At 36.1% G+C, this 24,730-nt stretch overlaps 1 protein-coding gene across 1 annotated transcript in view; it reads right to left on the reverse strand.

Annotated features, from left to right (window-relative positions):
* rno (PHD finger protein rhinoceros) overlaps positions 1 to 24,730 on the reverse strand; it is a 91,272-nt gene that overhangs the window by 56,593 nt on the left and 9,949 nt on the right. The window contains exons 3-5 of the mRNA XM_081727923.1: positions 9,387 to 9,635; positions 5,539 to 5,624; positions 4,100 to 4,302 (exon numbers count right to left, since the gene is read on the reverse strand). Coding sequence (XP_081584049.1) covers positions 4,100 to 4,302; positions 5,539 to 5,587 — 252 coding nt within the window. The 5' untranslated portion in view covers positions 5,588 to 5,624; positions 9,387 to 9,635. The remainder of the gene's footprint in view (positions 1 to 4,099; positions 4,303 to 5,538; positions 5,625 to 9,386; positions 9,636 to 24,730) is intronic.

The raw sequence follows: 24,730 nt of genomic DNA on the forward strand, positions 1-24,730 counted from the left end.
AAATATCAAAACATACGGGCCAGGTTGTCTCAAAATGATTAACGTCAAGCTGCCACGGCCATCGAACAGAGTATGAAAATTAGTAGGGTTGTATGTGCATTTAACATTCCTCGCAGAACGTTAAGAGACTGAGTAAAACGAAAGGACAAAAAGCGCATTCGAAAACTTGGTTGCAACTCTGTATAGTCACATAAACTGGAAGAAGAATTATAACAGAGAATAATTCGTTTACAAACAGCTGGGTTTGGTTTAACTGGAAAAGATGTTCTTGAGGCTGCGTATGGAATATGTGAAGAGAACGCCATAACTAATCCATTTTGTAGTGGTAGAGCCGGAAAAGACTGGTTTTATGCTTTCATCGCAAGACACCCAAATATTGTGTGCAGATAGGCGGAAAATCTGAGCTATGGTAAACTCACGTGTTTCAACAGAACTATAGTGAACGAATTGTATACGTTAGTGGAAAATAAACTTGATGCTAAGAACTTACGTGACAATCCTGTACTTGTTTACAATGCAGATGAAACGGCTACAACTAACGTACAACAGTAGCCTAAAAATTCTGGCACAGGAAGGGAGCAAGCGAGTACATAATGCCACACATGGCGAAAAAGGTGATACTGTGAGTGTTATTGCATGCACCAATGCATCAGGTTTAAATTGGATCCCTTCAATGGTGTTATACAAGGAAAAGTATTAAAAAAGAGTTTGGTGATGATCTTCCTCCAGGTAACACCTATGCAATGACACCTAAAGACTGTGTTACAAAGTAAGAATTTCGTACATTTATGGAACATTTCAAAAGAGACACCGAATCCCTGGCCGAGCACTGCTTATTGTAGATGTCATCACAGTCATTTTGATATTACCATTTTAAATGCTGCTGAGACCATGGATATTCAACTTCTGTGCTTGCCTGTATATTGCACCCATGAACTTCAATCACTCGACAAGAGCTTCATATTGTTAAAAGTATACTGCTCTGAAGCAGTTGACAGTTATCGACGAACACATCCCGGGAGAACATTTGGGAAGCTACATTTTACAAAACTGTTTTCATAGGCATGGCTCCGTTCAGCAACACTTCAGAACACAATTTCAGGCTTCAGCGCTATGGGCATCTATCCTTTTAACAGAAATGCTATACCCGATGTCGCTTTTGCCCCAAATTATGTCTTAGAACAAGAGCAATGTCCACCAACAAGACCAAACACACGACTAGCTTCCATCTCTCCTTCAACACCACCGAGTGCCTACTCCATCCACGCGCTTCCGCCTACACCTAAAATAACTAAGAGCAAATCTAATCCCAGGGGGCGTTCTCTTGCTGCCAGAGAAGTATTGGTAACACAAAACCTGTTCGCTTCCCTTCCATTTCTTCCGACACGAAGAAATAAAAATCCTCTAGAAAGAAGGATGGAGACACACTCCGTGGGGACTCTGGAGGATATTTCTCTTATCCAAGAGGTCCTAAAAGTGGATTCCGTCCATTGAATACAAGATTTGGTTTCACGAATCATGTGATTCTGGCAGCATCGTTAAATGTGACTTGTGTACAATGTGTGACGCTGGTTGTGCTGCACAAGAGTTACCGGTTAACGACATGTACTATGAGTTTTGTGTACTAGCAAGGAAGGTAGCACATTGCCGAGAACATTGTTTACTTATGTGCAAACTGTATTTCGTTACTATTCTAACAGCTTTTCGTTGTTGTAAAGCAAGTGGCGTTATTTGCCGACACATCTGGTAATAACGCCATCTCATACTCACTCCGATTCTCAGTGCATTGTGAGCGACATTGTGTGTGTAGGATCTTTGTTTTCCCATAGTATTATAGCGGAGGGTTCACTTCATCTTCCGTGTGATTTGCACGGTTCTAAATATAAAAACACTCGAATACTCGAACAATATGTTGAATTGGTGGCGTTATTTGCCGAAGTTACCCTATATATATATATATATAAAATGACTTTTAAGCTTAAGGAAACGAGCGATTAATGAAAGCGAATGATTTATCAAAAAATTGTGTAATAAGAATGTGGGAGGAAACCCATGGGCATGATGCTTCATCATGGACTCATATAACTGACACCGAACCAGGGACCCTACGCAACAGAGGTGAGTTCTCTACTACTGAGCCACCATGTGATTTTTAAAAAGTCTCTTAATGTATTGTAGTGATGACTACAACTATTTGTAGATTCGCTAATTATAAAACCAACTGTTCCTAATTCTTTCAAAATCTACTACATCATGCTGTATCTTAGTATTGCAAACTATTTCCATTTGTATTGACGAACTATTTCCATCAATTTACTAAGAACCTGCCGCTGTTAATTTCACACTTACTACTCGATGAAATCCTTGTCTGGGAATTTGAAATACTTCTTAAGAAACGAGCAGAGCCCAGTGGTTAGTATGGATTAAGAGCTTCGATTTAACATACACAATTTCCATTTCATATCTCAAACGTACAGATACGTTAATGCAGTTGTACCGATGGTAGATTCATCAGCATATTAAGGCTGTAATTAATTATAAAACAGTTGAAAACATTATAAGGAAATCGAGTTGGAACACGGAGTTATTGGAATTATCTTTCACTTGTGGAAACAACTACAACTGTACATATAGAGGAATCACATGCTGCTTACAGTGTTGAATTATGAGGAATCTTGTTCACGTAGCATTGTAGTGTGTGGTTGTTCAGTACCTCAGATACGAACATTATGATGATGAACCTTACCACTCAAATGAAATGTCACCTCGTTATGGAACAGAAGAAGGTAAAGAAAACTGTCGTCCTTCATAGCATTTTGTTGAGTTGAGTTGATTTTAGTTTAGAGTCCCGTTCAGCAGTGAGGCTATATGAGACGTGGACCTACTGATTAACGTGGAATTCGAACCACATGAGCTCCCGCCGGGAATCGAACCCGGGTCTCCCACGCCAAAGGCGCGTACGCTAACCGCTTAGCCACGAGGGAGCTCATAGCATTTTGTATTGAATTACAAACATACATACCGTTTAACAAGATCGTCCCGTTATAATATTTGCAAACTGCATGCGATACGGTTTTAGTCACAATCGGGATAGCAAAATCTTCCACACAGATGGCTGCGGAATATCAAGTTGCCGACTGGCGCGCCGTAGTGACTTCTGTGAGCTACGTACTTAACTCGCCGAACTCACTCCACTCTTACATCAGAAACTTTTCGACGTACTGTGCACACAGACAGCTAGCGTCCTTAACCATCTCAGAATGCATTGGTGACCTGGCGGTGCAATTGTGAACTGTCTACGAAATACACACTGCACGGTAACAAAAAACATACCAAAACACAAAATGCTATCTAATGCATAGACACCATTTTGCAAACTAGGCTTGTGCTGCCATCTGTTTCCACGAGCTAAGAATGCGGTATGAGAAATATAATTTTCAAATGTGTTCCTTCATTTCACCAATATCACAAACGTATTGTATTAACAGTTTTCAATACAATTCACTTTAAAAACCCGATGAATCATTTCGAATCAGGCTGTAGAAACGCACAAAAAGATCATATTATCGTGTATTACTTACGCAATCCATAAAAAAAAACATTGAACACAACCCAAATTAATTCGTGCATCAAAAGGGTTTACATCAAAGCTTTAAATCCATACTGGCTGTAGCCACTCCTGTTCTCTTAAAAACTTCAGAAAGTGCTGGGTGGTGTGTGATCAGCACATCAGCTACAACTGCAGTTATTTCTGGCTTTCTGGATCAGAGTACGAAACTTTTAATTCATATTGCTCACCAATTCCTCAGGAAAATTCTATACCTTCACATGGAATCGAAGCTAGGACCATGTGTGCTAATCAATCGGCCCACACTAGTATAAATGTAACAGAACTTTAACCAAAAACTGAATTATTCTTTTTCTTTTCTTCCTACTTTCTTATATCCTATCTAGCGAAGCATTTAGCGAAAGCTCTTATATTGTATCTTCTTCAGTCATATAACTATTTTTTAATAAGTATAGGTGTGTAGAATCTTAAAATAAATCATATAAAACATCATCTAAAACTGTTGTATTAGGTAAATGAGTATACACTTACCTCAGCAGGAGCTTCAGATGAACTTCTGTTGTATATGCTGGATGTTTTGAGATCATTGAGATGGCGTGGGATCCACATGGATCCTGAGGCTGACGCTCCGTCAACGACAGAAGAGTTGTTGACGGCAGCGGATGACGCCGACGCACCTTTGGCTTCGTCCTCCTCAGCAGCTGTTGGACGACACTTGCGCCGCTTGGTAGGGACTGAGGAACATACATTTGATTCACTCTACATGAAAACTTAATAAAAACTGCAAAAACAAATAAATCACCACTTTTTTTCCGATTGTACTTAATTTGTATTACAGAACAGGAAGAAACCTTAGGAGTCCGATTTTACAATATGACGATCACTGATCTTAATCTTGACAGTTTCTCATTTTTTTTTTTAGCTTGGCGGAGTGAAATGCTATGAATATAATGACTAAACTATATCAATTCAATCATTTTTGATGATTTTATTCAGAAAAATAATTTAATTTTCTTTTGATTATGAAAACCATCTTTCTTACACGCAAGCGAGAAGCCTACTGTGTAACCGACAATTCGACATCGTCGAATCATTGTTCCACTTTGTTGCAACAGGTCTGCCTTCAGCCTTGATCTCTATTGTGTAAGTAAAATCAAGTCACAGATTTAACTCCCTATTTAAGACTCAATTGATCAAAAATTTTAATGAAATATTCGGTTCATTCTTTTCGTATAACATACATTTAAAACAGAATGCAGTGATTTCAATTTACTTACGGAGTTATCTATGATCTGTATTATTTATTGAGTTAGCAAATTCATAACGAAGAAGACATACGAAGACGAAGCAATCCCTTCGTAACATTATTTACTCACTACGACAAATATGTTTATAGCGACTATTCAATTGTTTACAGAACTGTCCATAATTAATTTACAATTAATGAAACTAATATTTATTCATTTTTGGAAATTAAAAAAAAAAAAGTATCAATTATTATTTCTTGCTCATTTTAATTTTCATGGAATACTGAAAACCTCTAAATAACAGTAGAACTTTCATAAAAATAATTAAACCAAATTACATACATATAAAACAACGAAATACTGCCTGCAGAAAAGGGCAGCAATAATTACCGTATATATTAATGATTTATTTCAGAAAATGTATTTTACAAAGAAAAGCTAATACGTAAAAATATATTAATTTATTTTAGATATTAAATTTTTCTTCGTAAACTATAAATCAATACTGTATCAATACATTTCTCTTTTTTCGAACTATAGTTTAAATAGACAATTTTTGTAGTAAATTCTGATCTTTCTGTATTCAGCTACATCAGGTAAACGTAGTACCAGAGCTGCTACATCTCCAAAATTCTTGCATAAAATAGCAAATTATATCTAAAATGTTATTTAAAAATATATGTCTCAATGCTTTATAAATTGCATTAGCATACTTGAACCTACCTGTGCCATCGTCTGATCTATTCTGCTGCCTCTTCACTCGCTGTGACATACTGAATGTATACCTATACCCCACGTGATTTTTGTACCTGAAAAGATAAGGTTCACTCAAATAACGAAAATGTTCGCACATAAGAAAATTAACAGCTACGTAGTTCCACTTTTTAATACACTCAGATATTATTTCATCTAATATTACCACATTTACAAAGCGGTAAGAAGCAATGTTTTATTCTACCTGTTGCTTTAAATTTGTACAAGAAACAGGTCTGCAAACCGGGCATAGGTTTGCAGATCAGAAAGCATGCGTGATACTACGAGATAATCACCTCCCCTTCCCCCCTCCCCCAAATACGTATTTAGGAGATAAATCCCAGTTTATGTAGGAATATATACCGAAAAAGCATTTATCGAGGTCTTGAAAATTCAAGAAGTACGTTCTCTTTATGGTATTCTCAAAGATCCTATTCCACACATGTAGACACGAAATAACGGTAAAAAGTTCTAAGAATAGAGCATTTTTACTATGGTGCTAAGCTTAAAACATAACTAAGATGGAATTCATTATTTTTGCGAACACACATTAGGTCTTCCAACAGAATGATAGTAGCTCCTATGAATTTATTTTTCTACTTGAACTGATACCAAAAATAAAACTGAGGCTTAATTTCTTTATTCAAGCTAAGCAAAGACGCCCTGAAATGAACCAAATATTCACTAGTACTATGTATTGTCAAGTCACTTTCTAAATTGCAGGCAAGAGTGATTTTTAATAAGAAATCATAAAACATTGAGAAGCAAAATTTCCGTTGCTTCTCACCCAAGCCAAAAAAAGCCGATTTCTTAAAAAATAAAAACTGGCTTTTTATCAAATGTAGATCAAAATTTCATTTACAGGAAAGGAAAACTCAGTTGTACGGTTATAACGGGTAGATTAAAAGAGACAGCGATGATAAGAGTGAATGAAATGGTGCAATGAATGGAGTGGGAGGAAACGGTAGAACACCTAGAAAACACACGGACACAATGTTTGTATAAAGTATAACGTGTATGGTCGCCCATCAACAAAAAATTAGCAATAATAAATCCAGCATCACAGTTACTATGTCTACAACGAGAGTTGGTCCGTCACATTAACACTGCTCACTTAGTACCACCTCCAAGCCTCCCTTGGCATTATGCGGTGCTGGTAGTGTAGCCTGACGTAACGGTTTGTCTGTTACTGACATACTGATATTGTTCTCCAAAAGAAGTACCTATTCTATCTGGACAACAGGACTGAATTTTTCAAATGTAAATGTAGGTTATGGATGAATAAAAGCGTTGTCTTGCACAAAAGTTCAATGCAGTTTACGTCTACTGAAATCGGTGGCCAATTCAGGACAAAAATGATAACGCCATATGTACATTTGATGGACTTCTAGCAAAATCACCGTATGCATAATGCATATTTGCAAATCTGTGAAAAGTGATTTTAGGATATTTTCATCTGCAATGATACTTTGTATCGGAATATCAATTCAATACAATGAAATATCTGAATAAATTGCACTGGTATCAGCAGCTTAATTTTAAAAAGATTCCTGATTTAATTTACAAAACTAAATGGATAAAAAAAAAAAAAAAAAAAAAAAAAAATTGAAAAATTAATACAGCGATACGTTTTTAATAATATCACAATTGAAATTTCTCGAAGGAATATACAACATTCTAAGCTACGAAATAACAATGACTTAAATAACAAGTAATGCCGAGCGTTAACCCTAGGAATCTCAAAGGAAAAGAAAACGGGACTCCTCGAACCCACAAGGTGGTTTTTGTTAAAAACTTCCAACTACGTGATATCAGCCATTTGTTCATTTTCTTAAGTACTAGACTATTATCTGTCCAAAATATCAAAGTTGATTTTCTGTCATGTCACCGAAGTAAATAAAGTATTGTTTAGCCATACTGGTCAACCAGGCAACAGTTTTGTATTATTGGAGGCAGTTGAGTCTGTTTTTATGAGTCACAGTAGTTAACAAAGAATAGCTTCCTAAAGAGAAAACGAAATAACTCTTAAGTGTTTAATGTATGACACACTAAGAAAATTTAATTAACTCCTTTACCTTTAATTATATAAAAATATTACTGAGTGGGTTAGAGGGGACCTTGGGATGACATGTTACCTAAGACAACTTAGAATTCCTTGGGTTAATATTTAACTGCTTCTTATACGACACTTTTTTCGTTTTGTTAAACATCCCAGGATTATGCACTTAAGCTAACGGAGATGGTGATGTTGAGATGGCTCATAATGGTCTAAATGAAGAAAATGGAAGAACCCAGAAAATCCATCAAGTGACATATTGTTATCGAAGCACCACAATATTCCTAATATCCTTATCGACCAACAAACCATATATATGAGGGCTGGAAAAAATCATAGCAACATTGTTTTATCCCCACGCACGGATTTTTGTTCGACCTTCTGTTGGCAACACATGTAGAGAGTGGGTCGATCTAGACAATTTGGGTAGCGGCGCTAGTGTAGGTGCTGCAGTAATAGTAGTGGAGTGTGTTTAATGTAGGTTGTCAAATCACATGTCTAAAGGGGATGTTTTCCAAGTTAGAACAAAGTGCATGGATAAAGATCGAAGTGGCCCGTCGAGGGAACGTTACTCTAGACCACGTGAAGCATGCTGTAATGCACTGCCGTATAGGGCCGTGGTGTGCAGCGTTTCGTACAGGAGAAGATAGTGTGCAGCATGAACCAGGTGGAGATAGACATAGGGTCGAAAACCGAGTCATTGAATGGATTCAATTTTTGCTGTATGTAGAAGGAGGTGAAGTGCCAAGGAATTGACTAACGAGGTGGAAGCATCCCATATTACAGTTGAATGTTTTGCACAATGTCCTTGGTTATCGGAAAACTTCATTACAGTGGATGCCGCATTACCTTACAGACGTTCAAAAATGGCAAAGAGACGCCCTCGTCGGTGATCATTTGGCACGTTACAAACGGGAAGATCACGTGTTCCTGGACAGGATCATCGCACTTGACGAAATATGGGTACGCTCTCATAAGCCAGAACTTAAGCGCTAATCAAATGAACAGCACCATCCATCACCTCCCCGACCCAAGAAGCTGCGTCAGGAACCGGGGAATGTGAAGGAGATGCTGATAGTGGCATACGAAGTACGTGCTGTCATATTATGACCATGCAGTTCCTCCGAACCAGACCGTAAACGCAGTGTACTACCGCAGGTCTGGAATAACTACATCGTCCTGCACTACGCAGCAGGAAACGGCCCAACTTTATAAGAGATCCACCCACTGTTTTGCATGACAACGCCCGTTGTCACAACGCAGTTGCTGTAAGGAACCTGTTTACACGATGGGGATGGGAGGTTCTAGAGCACCTACCATATTCACCGGACATGGGTCCAAGTGACTCATCTGTTCCCTGAGATGAAAGGACCACTGCGAGGGATGCGTTTCCCCACCAGAGATGCCATACTTGGAGCTAGAGGGCGCTCTCTTGCAGACATCAACAAAGAGGACACCACTGCTGGTATCCTGCGATTTCCCCACATCTAGCACCGGTGCAACATGCTGCAGGGGATTACCCTGAAGGCCTGCAGATGTCTCATGATTGTACAATAAATGGTTCATGAAAGAGTTAAATGTTCCACTTTTTTCTTTCCAGCCCTCGTACATACATACCCTAAGTTCTTCCAAGAAATTTGGAATAAGTCTAAATCTCTGTACAATATTGAAACTGTATTCCAATAAACAATAACTTCAGAAAAGCTAGTTCTAGTAAAACTTAAAGTCACCTATAACGACTTAATGTATGTAGAATACATACCTTTTGTTATTATTCAATACTTCTGCAGGACAAAATTATGAAAAGATGCCATGTTTTTATTTTTCTCCAATACTTCTTTCATTTGGATTTTCGTGTAGAAACATTCTTGTCCACATCGTACTGAATTTTAATTTTCGAACTACGATGAAATCAGATTGATTGATGACCATGACATAATACTATGACTGACAGATTGACTGAACTATTTTATATCAGAGGAGCATCACCAGATTTTCTACAAACAGACACCTGCAACAGAAATTAAGACATACTATATTCTTCGGCACTTTACATAAATGATTGTGATAACTACCAAATGATGCCGGGTTTTATAATTGAAACACGGCATCAACAGAATACATTTTTATTCATTAACTTGCCGTAACGACGTAATTCATTGAATGTTCATCTATCTGAACTCTCTGCGAAGAATATTTAAATAGTAATAACTAAAAAATGGCATTTTTAGTAGAAAAAAATCAGAATAAGTACGAATCTGCTCAAAAGTGAAAAGGATCTTCCGGTTTTTTAACTACAGTTGTATCGCGAAAACGATGTTATCAGTAAAACAACTTAAAAGAATCAGGTCTCGCATGACAATTCTATTTAGTTTCGATTAAAACTACTATTACAATATTTAATGCACCATATACTGTCAATAACTTTTTTTTTGTAACAATTGAATGCTAAAATTGGTTACAAAATTTACTAAAATTGGCTACAATCGTACGCCATATACTATTTCACGACTCAAACTACACTTGGGAATCGAACACAATTTTCATTCTCGCTCAAGACAATTTCTACTTATTTTCTCTTACTCTTCACTGAAAGCTTTTCCTTCGCTAGGAAGATACTCGCACAAGCTTAAAAGGTAGGCAAATATTTGGTGGATTACGAAGCTAAAGGTTCCTTAATAATATTAAGTAACTTATTGTACAGGTCTCCCGTGTCTCCTACAATGGCTAATTTTCGATTCCACTCGGGAATTTTGCTCATGCCGCCACATAAGAAGGAAATAAATTAAGTAAAACATGAAGTGGACTGTAACGGTAGACTTATGAACTGTAGTAGCTTAACATTCCTTTTCAATCTTCTTTTCGCCCACTTTATTTTACTCCTTATATTTTAGCTGATCTATCCAAATCTATCTGGAAGTGTGAACATGATTCCCAAGTAGAATCAAAAAATGTGACAAAGAAAAAACAAAAAAAGGAAAGAAAGAAAAGCCGAACATGAAATGTGAATTTATTCTTTTATATTAACATATGAGAGATAAGATAGAAGAAAAGCAGTTTCTCTGCTACCATAGCAAAGTGCTAAACCATGTTAAACGTGCACTGCAGGAAGGGAAAATAATATTTTAGTAAACACTGAATAGTTTAGTGAACATGTTTATCTCACTATATACTTTTACTAGTCAGCTACACGACTGCAAACTACTGCTGGTGGACAAGGCTATTTTTCAGTCATTTGCTATAAAAGGTTTCGAAAGAATTTTTTAAACCGTAATTATATAGAGTTGAAGTCGGAATTTATCTCCAAACATCATTTTCAAAAATTTGGGCAGTGAAATCAGTTATCGAACATTACTATCGAATAGCTACCGAATAGTATCATGGCAATGAAAACTATTTTCAGACCTATATTAGAAACACATTCTATTATACAAGCATTAATATGTTCTACAAAAATTAATAGGCAAACATCATTAACACCAAATTTCACCTATACCAAGGCATTATAAGCACCAACTGAAGTTGGAGTAGTACTATTGTAGAAACATGTCTAAGTGGTGAGTACTTATACAATCAAGATATTGTTTCGTGATCACAATATTTAAAGAAATTTGAGTTGTATCAAAGTGATGTGAAACAGCTTCTATGTTCGTAAGTCAAGCTGCCAAATATAGTTAACTACAATTCCACAGCAGTAAAATTCCCTCGGATTACTTCCTTCCCAAGAACAATTCCATTTTAAGAATTGAGTTGATTTTGAGTTTAACGTTTCAGCAGCAAGGCTATATGAGACGGGACCTACTGATTAACGTGGAACCCGAACCACATGAGCTTCCGCCGGGAATCGAACCCGAGTCTCCCACGCCAAAGGCTCGTACGCTAACCGCTTGGCCACGAAGGAGCGCAATTTCATTTTAAGAATACCGAGCTTCTTGGACTAGAGATGCATGGGTTCGGGAACACACTTCAAATAAAAATCAAGCGCTTTTTGTCTGGAAAACAAAAGAAAATTGGTCACACTATGCGAAAGAAAAAAAAAATTAAGAACTCGGACGTGGTGAGTTCTCTAATTTCAGCGAATGGTTTGTAGTACTAATGAAGAGTAATATTTAAAAAATAAAAAATCAGTATCATTCATAGAGCACCTTAAATATAAGGTGGAAGTTATTTTAAAACTATTTTTTAGGTTTTCTATTTCAAATAAACGCCTTTGCTCCTTTTTCTCTGTTTTTATGTTCGAAGTAGCATTTTTTTCTATTATTTCCTTTTAATTTCTGTTATCTCTTTTTTATCTCCTTTCTATTATTGCCCTAAGAAAAGAGTATGTTCTGAAAAATTTCAGATAACAGAAGTTCATTGTAATGTAAGCCACTTGAAGCGCACTTTTTCATTGAACTTAGACGGTACATACCTTGCTTCTCTGTACCATGTAAAATTTAAGCAAACAGGTTGTTAAAATCCTATTACCACTTAACATTGTTTCTGAGGTATGTCTTATCATAATGCTGACAGCAGTTAACGAAAATTTGACGTTTAATATGTTTGCTTAAATTTAATTACAGGATGCAGGAGGACAAGGCGACTACTTCTAAATTTATTAACAAAAACCCAGTCTAACCTGAATGTTTCGATTGCCTAACTTAACACGTTCAGATAAACATGACTATGTCAATTTGGAAATCAATCACGACAGCCAGTCCCGGAACGGTTCTACGACACAGAAAACATAAGTAAAGCCTCTGTTAAATGGAGAATAGGAAAATAAACTGGCAATTAAATAAGAAATAAGAGGCTAAAACAATGAAACGTACTCTTATCATTCATTCCATATAAAAGGCTTTCTATAAAGCAAGAACAAATAAAACTTTGTCACTACCACATCCATTTATTTCATTTTTATTTCTTATTTATTTTTGTTATACTGGAATAAAAAAGTGGAAGGAAAGGGGAAAACCCAGAGAAAACACGGCGTTTGTCCTTCACAAAGCCCATTTGACGCGAGCTGGGGTTGAACCAGAGGCCGCCACAGTGGCTCCTCTCAATCTCTTTCTAAGTACAGCCTCTACACTAGTTTTTACAAGCAATGCGAAACAATCAGAATATAGTACACAAGATTTCACGAAAAGCTCGTCTACGAAATCTCGTCAAATTTTAAAATCGCTGAATTTTAGTCTTACACTGCGTATATCGATTAGGCATCTTATTCTTAAAAAATTCGCCATCCATTCTCAATTTTGCAAAATAGTTGTATGTCTCAACAAATTTGGCGACCCCTGTTTGTGACATTATTATTGATGAAGTTCCATTTCCCACTTTTTGTCCTACGGCAGTTATGGACGAGAAAACTAAGAACGCGCCATACAATTTTTCGGAACTGTTCGCCAAAAATCTAACTGAAGGCAGCCCTCAGTGGTCACAGTTGTAGTTCCCTTCTGCTGATGTACATCTATCTGAACGATTCCTCCATTGCCCTTATATATATAAAACTCTGGAAGTCATTTTACTTATATATATATATATATATATATATATATATATATATATATATATATATATATCAAACACTATCTGATTCTTACTGGATATTCCCATGGAGTGAAAACATCACCCTTTAAATCTCACTTTGAGCTTCGGAACAAAAAGGTAAGAGTAGGAGTATGTAGGGGCCGGACATTTAACGCCTTGTGTACTGCATTGTTATTAAGAACTGGGAAGAAGTTGGACGGACATTTCGTGGGTGCCCACCAAATGTTCAGTTAAAATTCTGTCATTTTCCAAATCCCATTCCACCGAGACTACGAAGTTTGTGAGCGATACAGCTCTTCGCCATAAGCGAATGGATTCTAGTGTCTCCTCGTCACCGATGGAAGTTTAGTAGCCAGTAGAACGGGAATGCCATTGGAACATTTGTGTATGGTACAGAAACTATTGTTTGTATCATTAATCATCCGTGGAGCTTATTCGTCCGTTCTTTGATGTGCATACGTTGTTCTTTTCAGATATCCGTTTTTATAATCCAAAAGCTCAATAAGAACCACCTGAAGCACATGCAACGCAACAAATAAAGTACGCTTTTGCACAATGGTAACGCAACACAACTGACTGCTGCCACCTGCTGCTGAAGTACTCTCAAGGTGAAAAAAAAATTATGATTTTTTTTCTAATCATTTATGTTGTTTTTTTTTAAATTTAAATCAAATCTTTCTTCTCGTATAATACAAGTCGCGAACTGAGGGGAAAAAAGTAGGAATTAGTTTTAAATGTTAATTATGTCATTTAAGTGAAAGTATTGGGGTTGAATTTTGAATCCCAAATAATGTTCCTTAACCATTAAGGAAAAAGTACAACAACGTTTATCAACATGGCACTTTATTAACACAAAAGTTACTGATATTTGGCAGGGACATATTTTTAAAAAATCGAACTAGCTTGCGACACGAAATACACATAAAAACATCGCCTAAAGTTATAAAATCTAAGATTTTTTTTAAATTTCGAAGAGAATATCGAACCCCTCTAAATACGCCCGTATTATCTGGGAACAAACAAACAGACGCGCGCACAAAAGAATTTTCGTCTTAAATGTCAGTGGTGATTTCCCCGTTGAAACTGTTAACCATTTAAAAACCCTATGATACGAAGAGAAGAAAGCAGGATTGTCTCTTTACCCTTTCAAAACGGGCTTTTTCCTAATCAGCTGTATCTTAACACTCGTTTTCATACTGTGCTGTATACATTTGAGTCTCATTGTATTATGATTATTATCTTTCATAATCGAAATAACAGAACAGAAACGGGATTTACCTTAATTTCACTTCAAATTAATTTATTTCGGAATTTGATTTAAATCAACGATTTCTATTAAAAAACACGTGATTTAAATTAGGCATTTAAATCAATCCACCCTGAGTACTCTGCTATAACCGTTAACAAACGGGGAATGCTGACTAGAAAATTTAGGATGGAATTTCGTATAAATTAATACTCAATAAACAAGATTATGACAATAACATCAAAGATAAAATGTTAGCAAACTTTGATAATTGGCACAAGTTTAACGTGTCTTCTTCAGCAATACGGCTTTATGAAGCATAGACCTAAAACAAAGTGAGATCCGCTCTACATCAGTTTCCACCGAGAACAGAATACTAAGTCTCCCGCGACGAAGGTACGTTGCTAAACATATAGCCATGGGCGAGCTCAGCAAACCTGATAAAGAATAACCGTTCTTACAACTAAAAAACGAAATAAAAATACCTAATAGATGTAGATGCGTGACCACTGCAAGCGTGAGTTATGCTATAACTGATAGATTGTACTATACGGAAATCACAAATTATAGATAAACGTCCATTAGTTCGCACCTTTTATCACGTATGTGACGAAGAGTCATTAACATCAATGAACAAAGTATATCTTTTTAAAGCAAACTTTGGGAATTGTTAATTCAAGATCTATTTACAATAGGCAACCGAAAATAATGTTACTAACATGCATGAAAAAATAAATAAATAAATAAAGCAGAAAAAAGAGGGTTCTTTACTTGAAATGTACAAATCATTCCAGAACTATTTACTTAGAAAACCTATTGATGGTGGGAAATATTACGTTATTCCCGTTGAAAATTGAATAATTCATATTAGATTATTGAACAAATCTGCTCCTAGAGCCTGTCTATCCCAGGTATGCCCTCGGAAAATAAGCGAAACATACTTCGACCCCACCCCCGCCTCCCTCTAACGGAGGAAACCCTCCCTTTACTTAGGGAAAAGAAGTGAATGATCTCGGCTGTGTTGACAATTTGTCATTCAGTCGTTTGGTCTCAACGAGTGAAGATCGTAGGCTACTTAGAATGGCTAACAAGACAGAGCATGGTGAAGTCCTTGAAATAATTCATTGTGGCAACGCTTCTGATCCAACAATTGAAAGATCTCGACCGCAGCAACTCGTCCCTCGTCTTTCGAGGGAGGAACACGAAAACACAAATCGACAGCAGCGCCAGAAGGGGCACATTTATAATAGAAAGGCTCTAGTATTACTAAAATTTACTATGTTTTATGTTTTGTGATGTTAAATCGTTAGTATCATGGTCATGCTGAATAATAAATATATTTCTTTAAACTTTTCTCCTTTTTCCGTATTTAAATTTGTTTGAAGATAAAGTGCAAATCTGTAGCAAACCCTCCTTGGTACGTTTTATTTATTTATTTATTTTATTTACGCTTCTACGCCAAATTTCAGGCCTTAGCGTATAGCCAAGAATTATCTCAGCATAGATTTTACGGGAAAATGGAAAACCTGATATATCAATACAACTTAATATTTCATTCATTCATTGCATCTGTTTATCGTCATAAATTTTATATTAGCTGATTAGATTGAACTTAATTTTTATAACCAGAGAGTCCATCTGCTAAGTTCAATTGATCAAAGCTTCTAGCTTGAATCAAGGAAGTCACTAAACCAGGGATGCAAATAACCACTCGCCCGGGGTGAGTGGTTCATCGGTGCGGGCCAGTTTTTAATATCACTATTAAAATATCAAAGGTAAGAAAATGATTTATGTGGGATGTGGGCTAGTAGCTTTTTTCTTGGACTAGTAAAATTTTGTTGCATAATTGCATTTCTGCACTAAACATAACAAGAGTTTACTCTTAAGATTCAATGTTAGTTCTATGCACAAAAAAGAGAAACCCCTGACTCGCAAAGTTTCATTTAGTTTTCATGTTCATTTAAATATATGTTTTGCCAATTTGCTAGTTTTTTGTAAATATGAATACAATGAACTGTGTAGCCCCACTGCTACATAACTAAGATTCGCTAAAAATAAAAGAGGAATTTATGTTTTAAAAAGAAGTTTGAGTACTAGATACATGAATGTGTAAGAGTGACAACTGCTTATTGATCAGCACGGTGTTAGATAATGAAGAACTATATGCTTTAGATTTCGAATCAAGAAAATTGCAAGTTATTACCGCAACTTACAAGAGTTAACTGTTTTCTTCGTAATCCTTTGCTTTCACTGTTCATTAATTGGAGACGAGCCCACAACTTCACTGAATTTTCCAGTTAACGATTTTGGTCAATGTGAAGAGGGTATTTTAGGATTTAGACTTCTGGACTTTCGGAATCTAAGGCTATTTAGCCCGTCACTATTTGAGGAATGACGTCCCTCGGCGAGCACACAATCCGGGGAAGGGAAGGAAGGAACCCACCGGGAATCGAACCCGGGACCGCTCTCTAAGTAAAGAACATGCAGGAGACATAACATCATACTTTGAACGACTTGAGTATTTCTGCATTGCAAAAGGTTCTATTGATCGTGGTAACAGGTACTCAAACAACTCAAAACAACCAAGTATTACAACATTGCGCAAAATAAGAAACAGATTACGGATAAAGATCATGTGCAAATATGTAACGCAATTCTGAGTCAGGCGCGAAGTGAAATGGCATTGGAGACTGAATGGGTTGCAAACAGACTTTGAAGAATTTCGTACGAATACGCTGTTCGATTATTACAAACTAAGTAAAAACAATATTTGGACGAAAGAGAGACGTTTTCAAACCACTGAAGCCTTCTGGAAATGGAATGTTAACGACAATTTAGCTGTTCTTGAGGAAGAGAATTTGATCAGAAGTGGGAGTTCACTAATACAGATACTAAGGATCAGCAGAGAATGAAGAGGGCAATATCAAACCGTTGAAGATCAACACAAAATTGTCGGGTAAGTGCGAAACGTGACTTACAGGTAGGCAATAGATTACTTATTTTAAATAGAATTAATTTTAATGAATTAAATGAAACAGTACAGAATTACTAGAAAGTGAAGCGGAGTAGAAAACTCAATAATCCGGTGTCCATTGCCATATAATAAGACATACGAAAAAATACAAGGATTCTTAAACAGAAGTGAAAGTTGAATATGTGTGTAGAGCAAATTCGAGAGAGAAATGTAGTAAGTGGGGTCCGTTTCTACAGTACTGCAATTCGTGAGAAGATTGACTGAAGTGATAATTATTAGGCTGATTCATTTATTCGTGCAGTTCTTTTAAGATATCTGTGATGATAGCAATACTGCTGGGCCTAATCATTTTTTATTTTATTTTATTTTATTTTTTATTTTTTTTTAAGTTTCTCAGGGTCTGAAATATGGAGTTGAAAAGAAGGATTAACTGCGACATGTTCATCTGTACGAGTTCAACAAAGCTTCTAGTGGTGCAGAGGCACTTAAATAAATGTGTGCAGTGTATGGAGAGGATGCTATTGCTGAGAAGAGCACCCGAGAGTGAGAGAAGAAAATATTTTACAGGAAATTTTCTGCGTTTTCAAATTGATTCAGTTCATTTTCTTTCGCAAGTTTGCCGTTTTTGAGAAAATAGACACAAACCAATAGACGCGTTCTTCGTTCGCCTTAGCACTAGTTTGATCAGTGAGGACTTTTAGTATGTTGGTAAGAAAGACAATTACAACAATCCTATGACTGAAAAACATAATTATGTCCACAGGTACCATACTAGGAAATTCTAGTTCGACTGACCTAATTATTTTCATGAAACACCAGTTTTCCTATGACGAAAGATATATATCTTATTGCTTGGGAATAAAACTGTTCTAAAATAAGATGAATTCACCGCTCCTATCACATTTTAGAACATTTTTGTCTTGCTTTTGATGTGGAATAGCATAGATTTAGAGTGCAAAACATGTTTATCTACCTAAGAATACATTCAAAATAAAAATGAAATCTCTGAGTTTTACGTCCCACGGCTATGCCGGTTAGGCTAAAGGAGACGGTGATGATGAGTAATGAATGAAATGGTGGAATGAAGAAAGTGGGAGGAAACGGGAGAACCCCTAGAAAACCCACGCACACGGTGTTTGTCCACCACAAGGTTCACTTGGCGGGGGCTGGGATCGAACACATTCAAAATAAATCCGGATATTCGTGCAGAATATAATCTAACGTTTGGATAAATTTCCTTAGGGGAGTAGAGACTGGTATCGTTACAGAACGAAGTGGAGGATCAACTGAAACAAATATTTAATTTAGGAGAAAAGAAATGGTATAAAATAGGAATTATGGAAATATGGAGTGAACAAGCCTTTAAAAGTTTCACACAAATCACAAACGAAACACCAGTATATCGCCCAAAAATATTAGTTATTTGATTTTATGGCCAAATTTCACTTACAAACTAAAGAAAATATCGAATAAATATAGCTTCAACGTTTCCTTCTAATTTCCTAGAGGAGCTGAAGAGTAAGAATACGACAATAAATATATCGGCATGTCTAAAAGAATTTAGGGATCAGAATCAGGAAATGCATCAAAAATACTACAGAAGAATCAGCGGTCTTGGGGTTTTCTAAGCATTTGCAAGCCTCTCAGTATTCAATTATCAACAAAAAGCCTCTTTATTAGTAGAAATTATGTGTTTGAATCGTATCATATGCATCAGGACGAAAAATCCAGCACTCGATTTGGATAGAGGTAGCTTGGATAAACAATGGGACCATATTATCAATAATTTTAATAAAACGATCAAGTTCACAACAGTAATCGCCTCCTCCCCCTCCCCCCCCCACACCGAAATGTACATAGACTATTCACAACAAAAAGTATTAAAATACTTCACTTTACTAGTTACATGATCTATCAACAAACTTCCGAAAATTAAAGGTAATTTCAGTACAAACTGTGAATAGTTAATGTAATAATTTGAACGGATTGTATATAATTACAGCTTAATTCTTCTAGTTTCGCTTATACCAGTGAAGGACCTATTTCCTATCAAAATCCTATCAACTTTTTGGTAGCTGACTTACAATTACTATCATGAGTTATACGTGTAATTCAGGCAGATGTACGGTATAAAGAGGAAGAATTTGAATAACAGTTTCCAGTATAATAAAAATACTACGCATTGCTAAGCACAAATTTACACTTAATAGTAGAGAAAAGCCAAATGCAGAAATGAGAAACAGAGACTACAATTAATAGAACATATAAGACAAAGTAGTACACCGGTTTCCATCTGATGCATTAGGACATAAAATAAATTCGCTTGCTATAATACATGAATCAAAATCAGGAAAGTACAGATATCAATTACTTTTAAAACTAAAAACGAAACGTAATATCCAAAGAAAGAAGCAAACGTATCTCATGATCAAGCAATATGGTGTACATGGACAAATGACTAGCAGACAAGCATGAATTAACGAGTTAAAACTTCTAGCAATATCATGACGGCCTTAGGGTGGGATCCAGAAAATTGACCTATTAGCCTTCTCCGCCCACTACATGGTAGTGAAACAGATATTTTCTCCGAAAACCGATGTTGCCACCAAATTCGAACTCCATGACAGCTCTCAGCTAGAATAGGAGGAGGTGAGGAAAAGCTGATCTCCGCTATACTTAAGTAAGGAATGAAATGTTTTGGCGAAGAAAAAAGTAGCCTGGAAGCTGCGAGTGCTTCGTGTTGCTTTGTTATTTGACACTTCAACTGAATATCTTTCTTCTTCCGTTAAGAAGGAGCGAACCATATATGCAGGCCAGTTGGTCAATGTTTGTTAATCTCCCTGTTCTCTATATAGAAAGAATGACATAAACAAAGAAGGCAAGAAATACATTTTGGACTATGCATTTTTTTAAAAGATAAACATGAATGCATCTATTTAAAAAAAAAAAAAAAAATTAATATAACGGATCTGGACGTCTGTTCGTCCCAGTGAAAATATGTTCGGTTGCCTAGAGGGCATATCTACGGTTCAGTGTATCGAGACATAATTTTAAACTTAAGGCTTTTATAAGATTCTCTAGCGGCATTTTCGAATTTTCTTACTACCGCCAGGACTACAAGTAGCTATCTGAAAGATGAAAATTAAAATTTGTGGTTTTCCCGAAAACGCCTCTAACGATTTTTCTCGTGTTTCATAAATCATTGTTTTATAAATACATGATTCTTAACGACCTGATAATATGGGATTACTCATTTGTCCTGAAAATATCCCAAGGGGTAGTTTTTCGGACGATTTTTTTTTCATATTTCGTAAATAAATGTTTGATTACTGACCTAACAAAACAGCATACTTCATTTATCCTGAAAAAATCCATAAGAGGTAGTTTACTTTTGGGGTGTGTTTATTCAGAACAGACGATACATAATAATTTGAATAATAACCTTATAATACGGGTTTGAATAAGTACTTTCTCGTTAATAAATCCGCAAGGTGTAGTTTCCTGATGGGAGTGAGTTTATTATTGGATGATATTCTCAAAAGCAAAGCGATTTTGTTTATATATCATTAATAATTCTGTAATGTTGCTCAAATCATTTCGCAAGAAAATATCTGCAACAGGCAGTATTTTTCTTTTTTACAATTTCCTTAAATACAATTCATGTGATTTGTTTATACCTCATAAACAAATAATTAATAAACCTGATATACGAGGATGTCATTAGTCACTTCTTATCAAAACGTTCATGTAGGTGATTTTCTTCGAACGAAATTTCCCCAAAACGTAATGTTCGTATTTCATGTTTAAGCAATAATTGTGGCATGATATAATTTAAGAAATTGGAGCGAGAAAATTTAGTGGAGTGGCCTGTATCTTTTATTACATATTGAGAAAATAATTATAAAATTTTTCCTTAAAAGCGGAATTTCACAAATGCTGGAGCCAGCGTTTACTTACTTTTAATAATGAGCTTATATACTAAGTTTCATCTCTCTAACATGTCGTGAAACACTCCATTTTTAGCATACATTTTAAACCCTATTCTTCCACTTTAGCATTCGTCGTCTGAGATTCAATACCGCTTAAATAACATTTCACCAATTTTACAGGAGAGACAAAAAAACTGTTTGAAATTTCGTTTTAGCCTCATTATACGCGATATTACTTTTAAGGGAATAACAGAACCATTTGCCGTGATATAGATGTACTACTTAACCAGGTTGTGCGCCATTCTATACTGATTCTAATGGTATCAAAGACTTAAATTCGCCAAAATTGGAGATACCTGATGTTGATCTCAGACGACGATATGCATTTTGATGACATAACAAGTGAGTATTGTTCCACTGTAACTAAGACTCTCAAACTACGCGAATTCACGGAAGAGATTAGAATGTAGTCTTGGGACACTAAACCGATTCCAAAAAGCCGTTTCTTGTTTTACTCATTTAAAAACAAATATTTTACTCATTATAAGTGCTTTAATATAAAAGTCGTGCACGAGTAAATGCTTATTTCTTTCAGCGATTCTGTTAATCCGGAGGTTTGAAATGAAATGAAATCTCTGAGTTTTACGTCCCACGGTTATGCCGGTTAGGCTAAAGGAGACGGTGATTATGAGAAATGAATGAAATGATGGAATGAAGAAAGTGGGAGGAAACGGGAGAACCCCGAGAAAACCCACGCACACGGTGTTTGTCCACCACAAAGTTCACTTGGCGGGGGCTGGGATCGAACCCGGGACCCCAAGCACCAGAGGTGAACGCTCTACCACTGAGCCACCGCGGCCCCTAATCCGGAGGTTTGGTTAAACGGGACGGTAGTACAGTTTACTTAATTAATATTCTTAATTTTATAAATTATTGAAACAGAGTAGAAATAAGCAAAATAAATAAATAAATAAATAAATAAATAAATAAACAATTAATTCTTCTTAATAGTTTAAAGTGACGTAACTTGCATCTGTAGTATTTTAAAACACATTTAAGAATAAATTATAATTTATGACATTCGCATTAAATTAAAGTGAATACTACACATAATTTCTTGTGAATAGAACAAACAATAAAAATGTAGTATACTCTGAAATATTAAAATATTGGTGTGGCAGTATACGTTAAAATCTCTTATTTCTATTTATTTACTTAAAGTAACACCAAAAGAAGCACCAATCTTTCATAAGCAAGGGGGAAAACGAAAAATAGGAAAAAGGAAAGCGACCACTTAAAGCCACATGTGTAAGTCATTAATCACGGTGTAAGGGGACCAAAACTATGGCAACGTCGTTGGGCACACACTAAGTTACAATGTCACTAGTAAGGGAATACGTCTGTTAGGACAGTTCCGATTACCACCCACAAAATTTTTCTTGATATTGCCAGCACAATACTATTCCAAAAGGCTGCCTCTGAGATGCTAATTAAATCTTTCCTGATCGATAAATCCAAACACTCCTGCAGTATTACTTTCAAATGAGAAGAAACTTAACAGGTCAAAGCCATAATATGTGAAAAACATATGCACACAAAAAGGTGGCACCATCGAAGTTACTACACCAATTCACAGCTTCCGAATGCACACACGTGCATCAATTGGATTACAGTAGCGAAGGTGAACACAGGCTAGACCAATACAAAACACACATTTTTCTCAATATCAAAAGAGGACAAACAAACATAATACTACAAATTTATACTTAATATATTAAATATTCATTTATATCTTTTCCTTTATCAAAATAAAGACAGATACATGAAAACTAAAACAGCTTACCGCACTGAAGCTCGGCATCGCGTTCATTTACCGGATGTGAGTCAGACTATATTTTTTCTCTGTCGCTAAGTCAAAGGATTTAAAAAAACAAATCGTTGGAAAACATCCCTCTCTCAGTAAATTCTCAACTTTCAGTCAGACTTCAGGGTCAGGTCGATAAATGAATTTAAAACAAAAACACACAACCAAAGTTATAAAAGTGACCAAAACGGTTATACATGGATCTTGTGCTGATAAATTGCATACTAACTACACATCAAAGCAAAAAAGATTTTGACAAAACATTAAAGAGCTTTCGGCGCGCTCACCTTATTTGCTAGTTTTCGTAAGAACAGTTTAAAATAAATTAAGTGTCTACAAGGCTCCGTATCACCTCGGCAAGGCAGAAACTAAGAAATAATAGACACTGATTTCAAGACTTCCAACATTTCGGTGGAGCAGGCCCCCAATTTTACCTTGACCGTCTATGAGAGCTCAAAAACACAATTATTCTCTCAACTGGCACCAACAAAACAATACAACCATATAAGTGCTACATTATTCTGGTTAGTAAAATTTGTTGTTGGACACTCTGAACCACAGAACTTATCATTAAAACAACTTAAAACAAAATCTTATCTGCAAACATTTCACTTGCATCTTAGGCTAGCACAGCATTTTTTTTTTTTTTTTTTTTTTTTTTTTTTTTTTTTTAATATATAGTTTGCCGTTCGCTTCGGTAAGATTTGTTACTATCGCACAAGTGAAACGACCTGGTTTTCAGTCCTTTCGGCCTATTTTAGAAATCCAAACCTATGTCTTTAATTTATGCGGTCTATTCCTCTGTTCAGACACAGTCTCTACTTAACTTTGATTCTTCACATTTATTTTTATTCGGAAAAAAGGCAAGAAAAAAAAGTGTTGTATGCTTTACCGTTTTTAAAGTAAAATAGAGACGGCATCACATGGTAGAAATGCATTTTGGGTTTTGTGTGGCATACGCCTTTTCTATTTCTTCCCCCAATGTGGTCTCAATGGATCCTAGAATGATGAGACATTCCATTTCAGAGCTGCTGACTAAAAGTTCCACGATTTACGGCACCATGTGAGGATTGGAAATACACCAAGCAGTCCATCATGTCTGTTGTGATCGTCATCTTGCTACAATTAGACACTAATGTTGTCGTTTGGGCCATGGAGAATTGAAAGATGTGTCATGTCTGATGAGTCATTAACCCACGTGTTCCAACAATAAAAGAACAGTACGCTTTGGTGATGGTTCCGCACATGTATAGGATGGGAGACCTTGCTGATCTAGTGGGTAATACATCTGCCTTTGGTGCACGTAGTCCCAGGCTAGATTTCCGGTTGAGAGCATTACAATCTGAACACATTACGGTGTTCGGACCCCACTATAAAACTGTAGGTCCACGTCTTAAATAGCCCTGGTGCTGAAAAGGAGCATTAAACTGCAACAAACAAACAAAATGTGTAGGATGTGTTCTCGTAGATCTATCTAAAACGAGTGATAACCGCTTTGTTCATTATTTGCTAACAAATGCATTTCTCATCACATATCTCCCAACGAAACTGAGTACTTCAGTAGAAT

This window comes from Thermobia domestica, chromosome 10, assembly GCF_964235325.1.
Source record: "Thermobia domestica chromosome 10, izTheDome1.hap1.1, whole genome shotgun sequence".
NCBI classification, from domain to species: Eukaryota; Metazoa; Arthropoda; class Insecta; order Zygentoma; family Lepismatidae; genus Thermobia; species Thermobia domestica.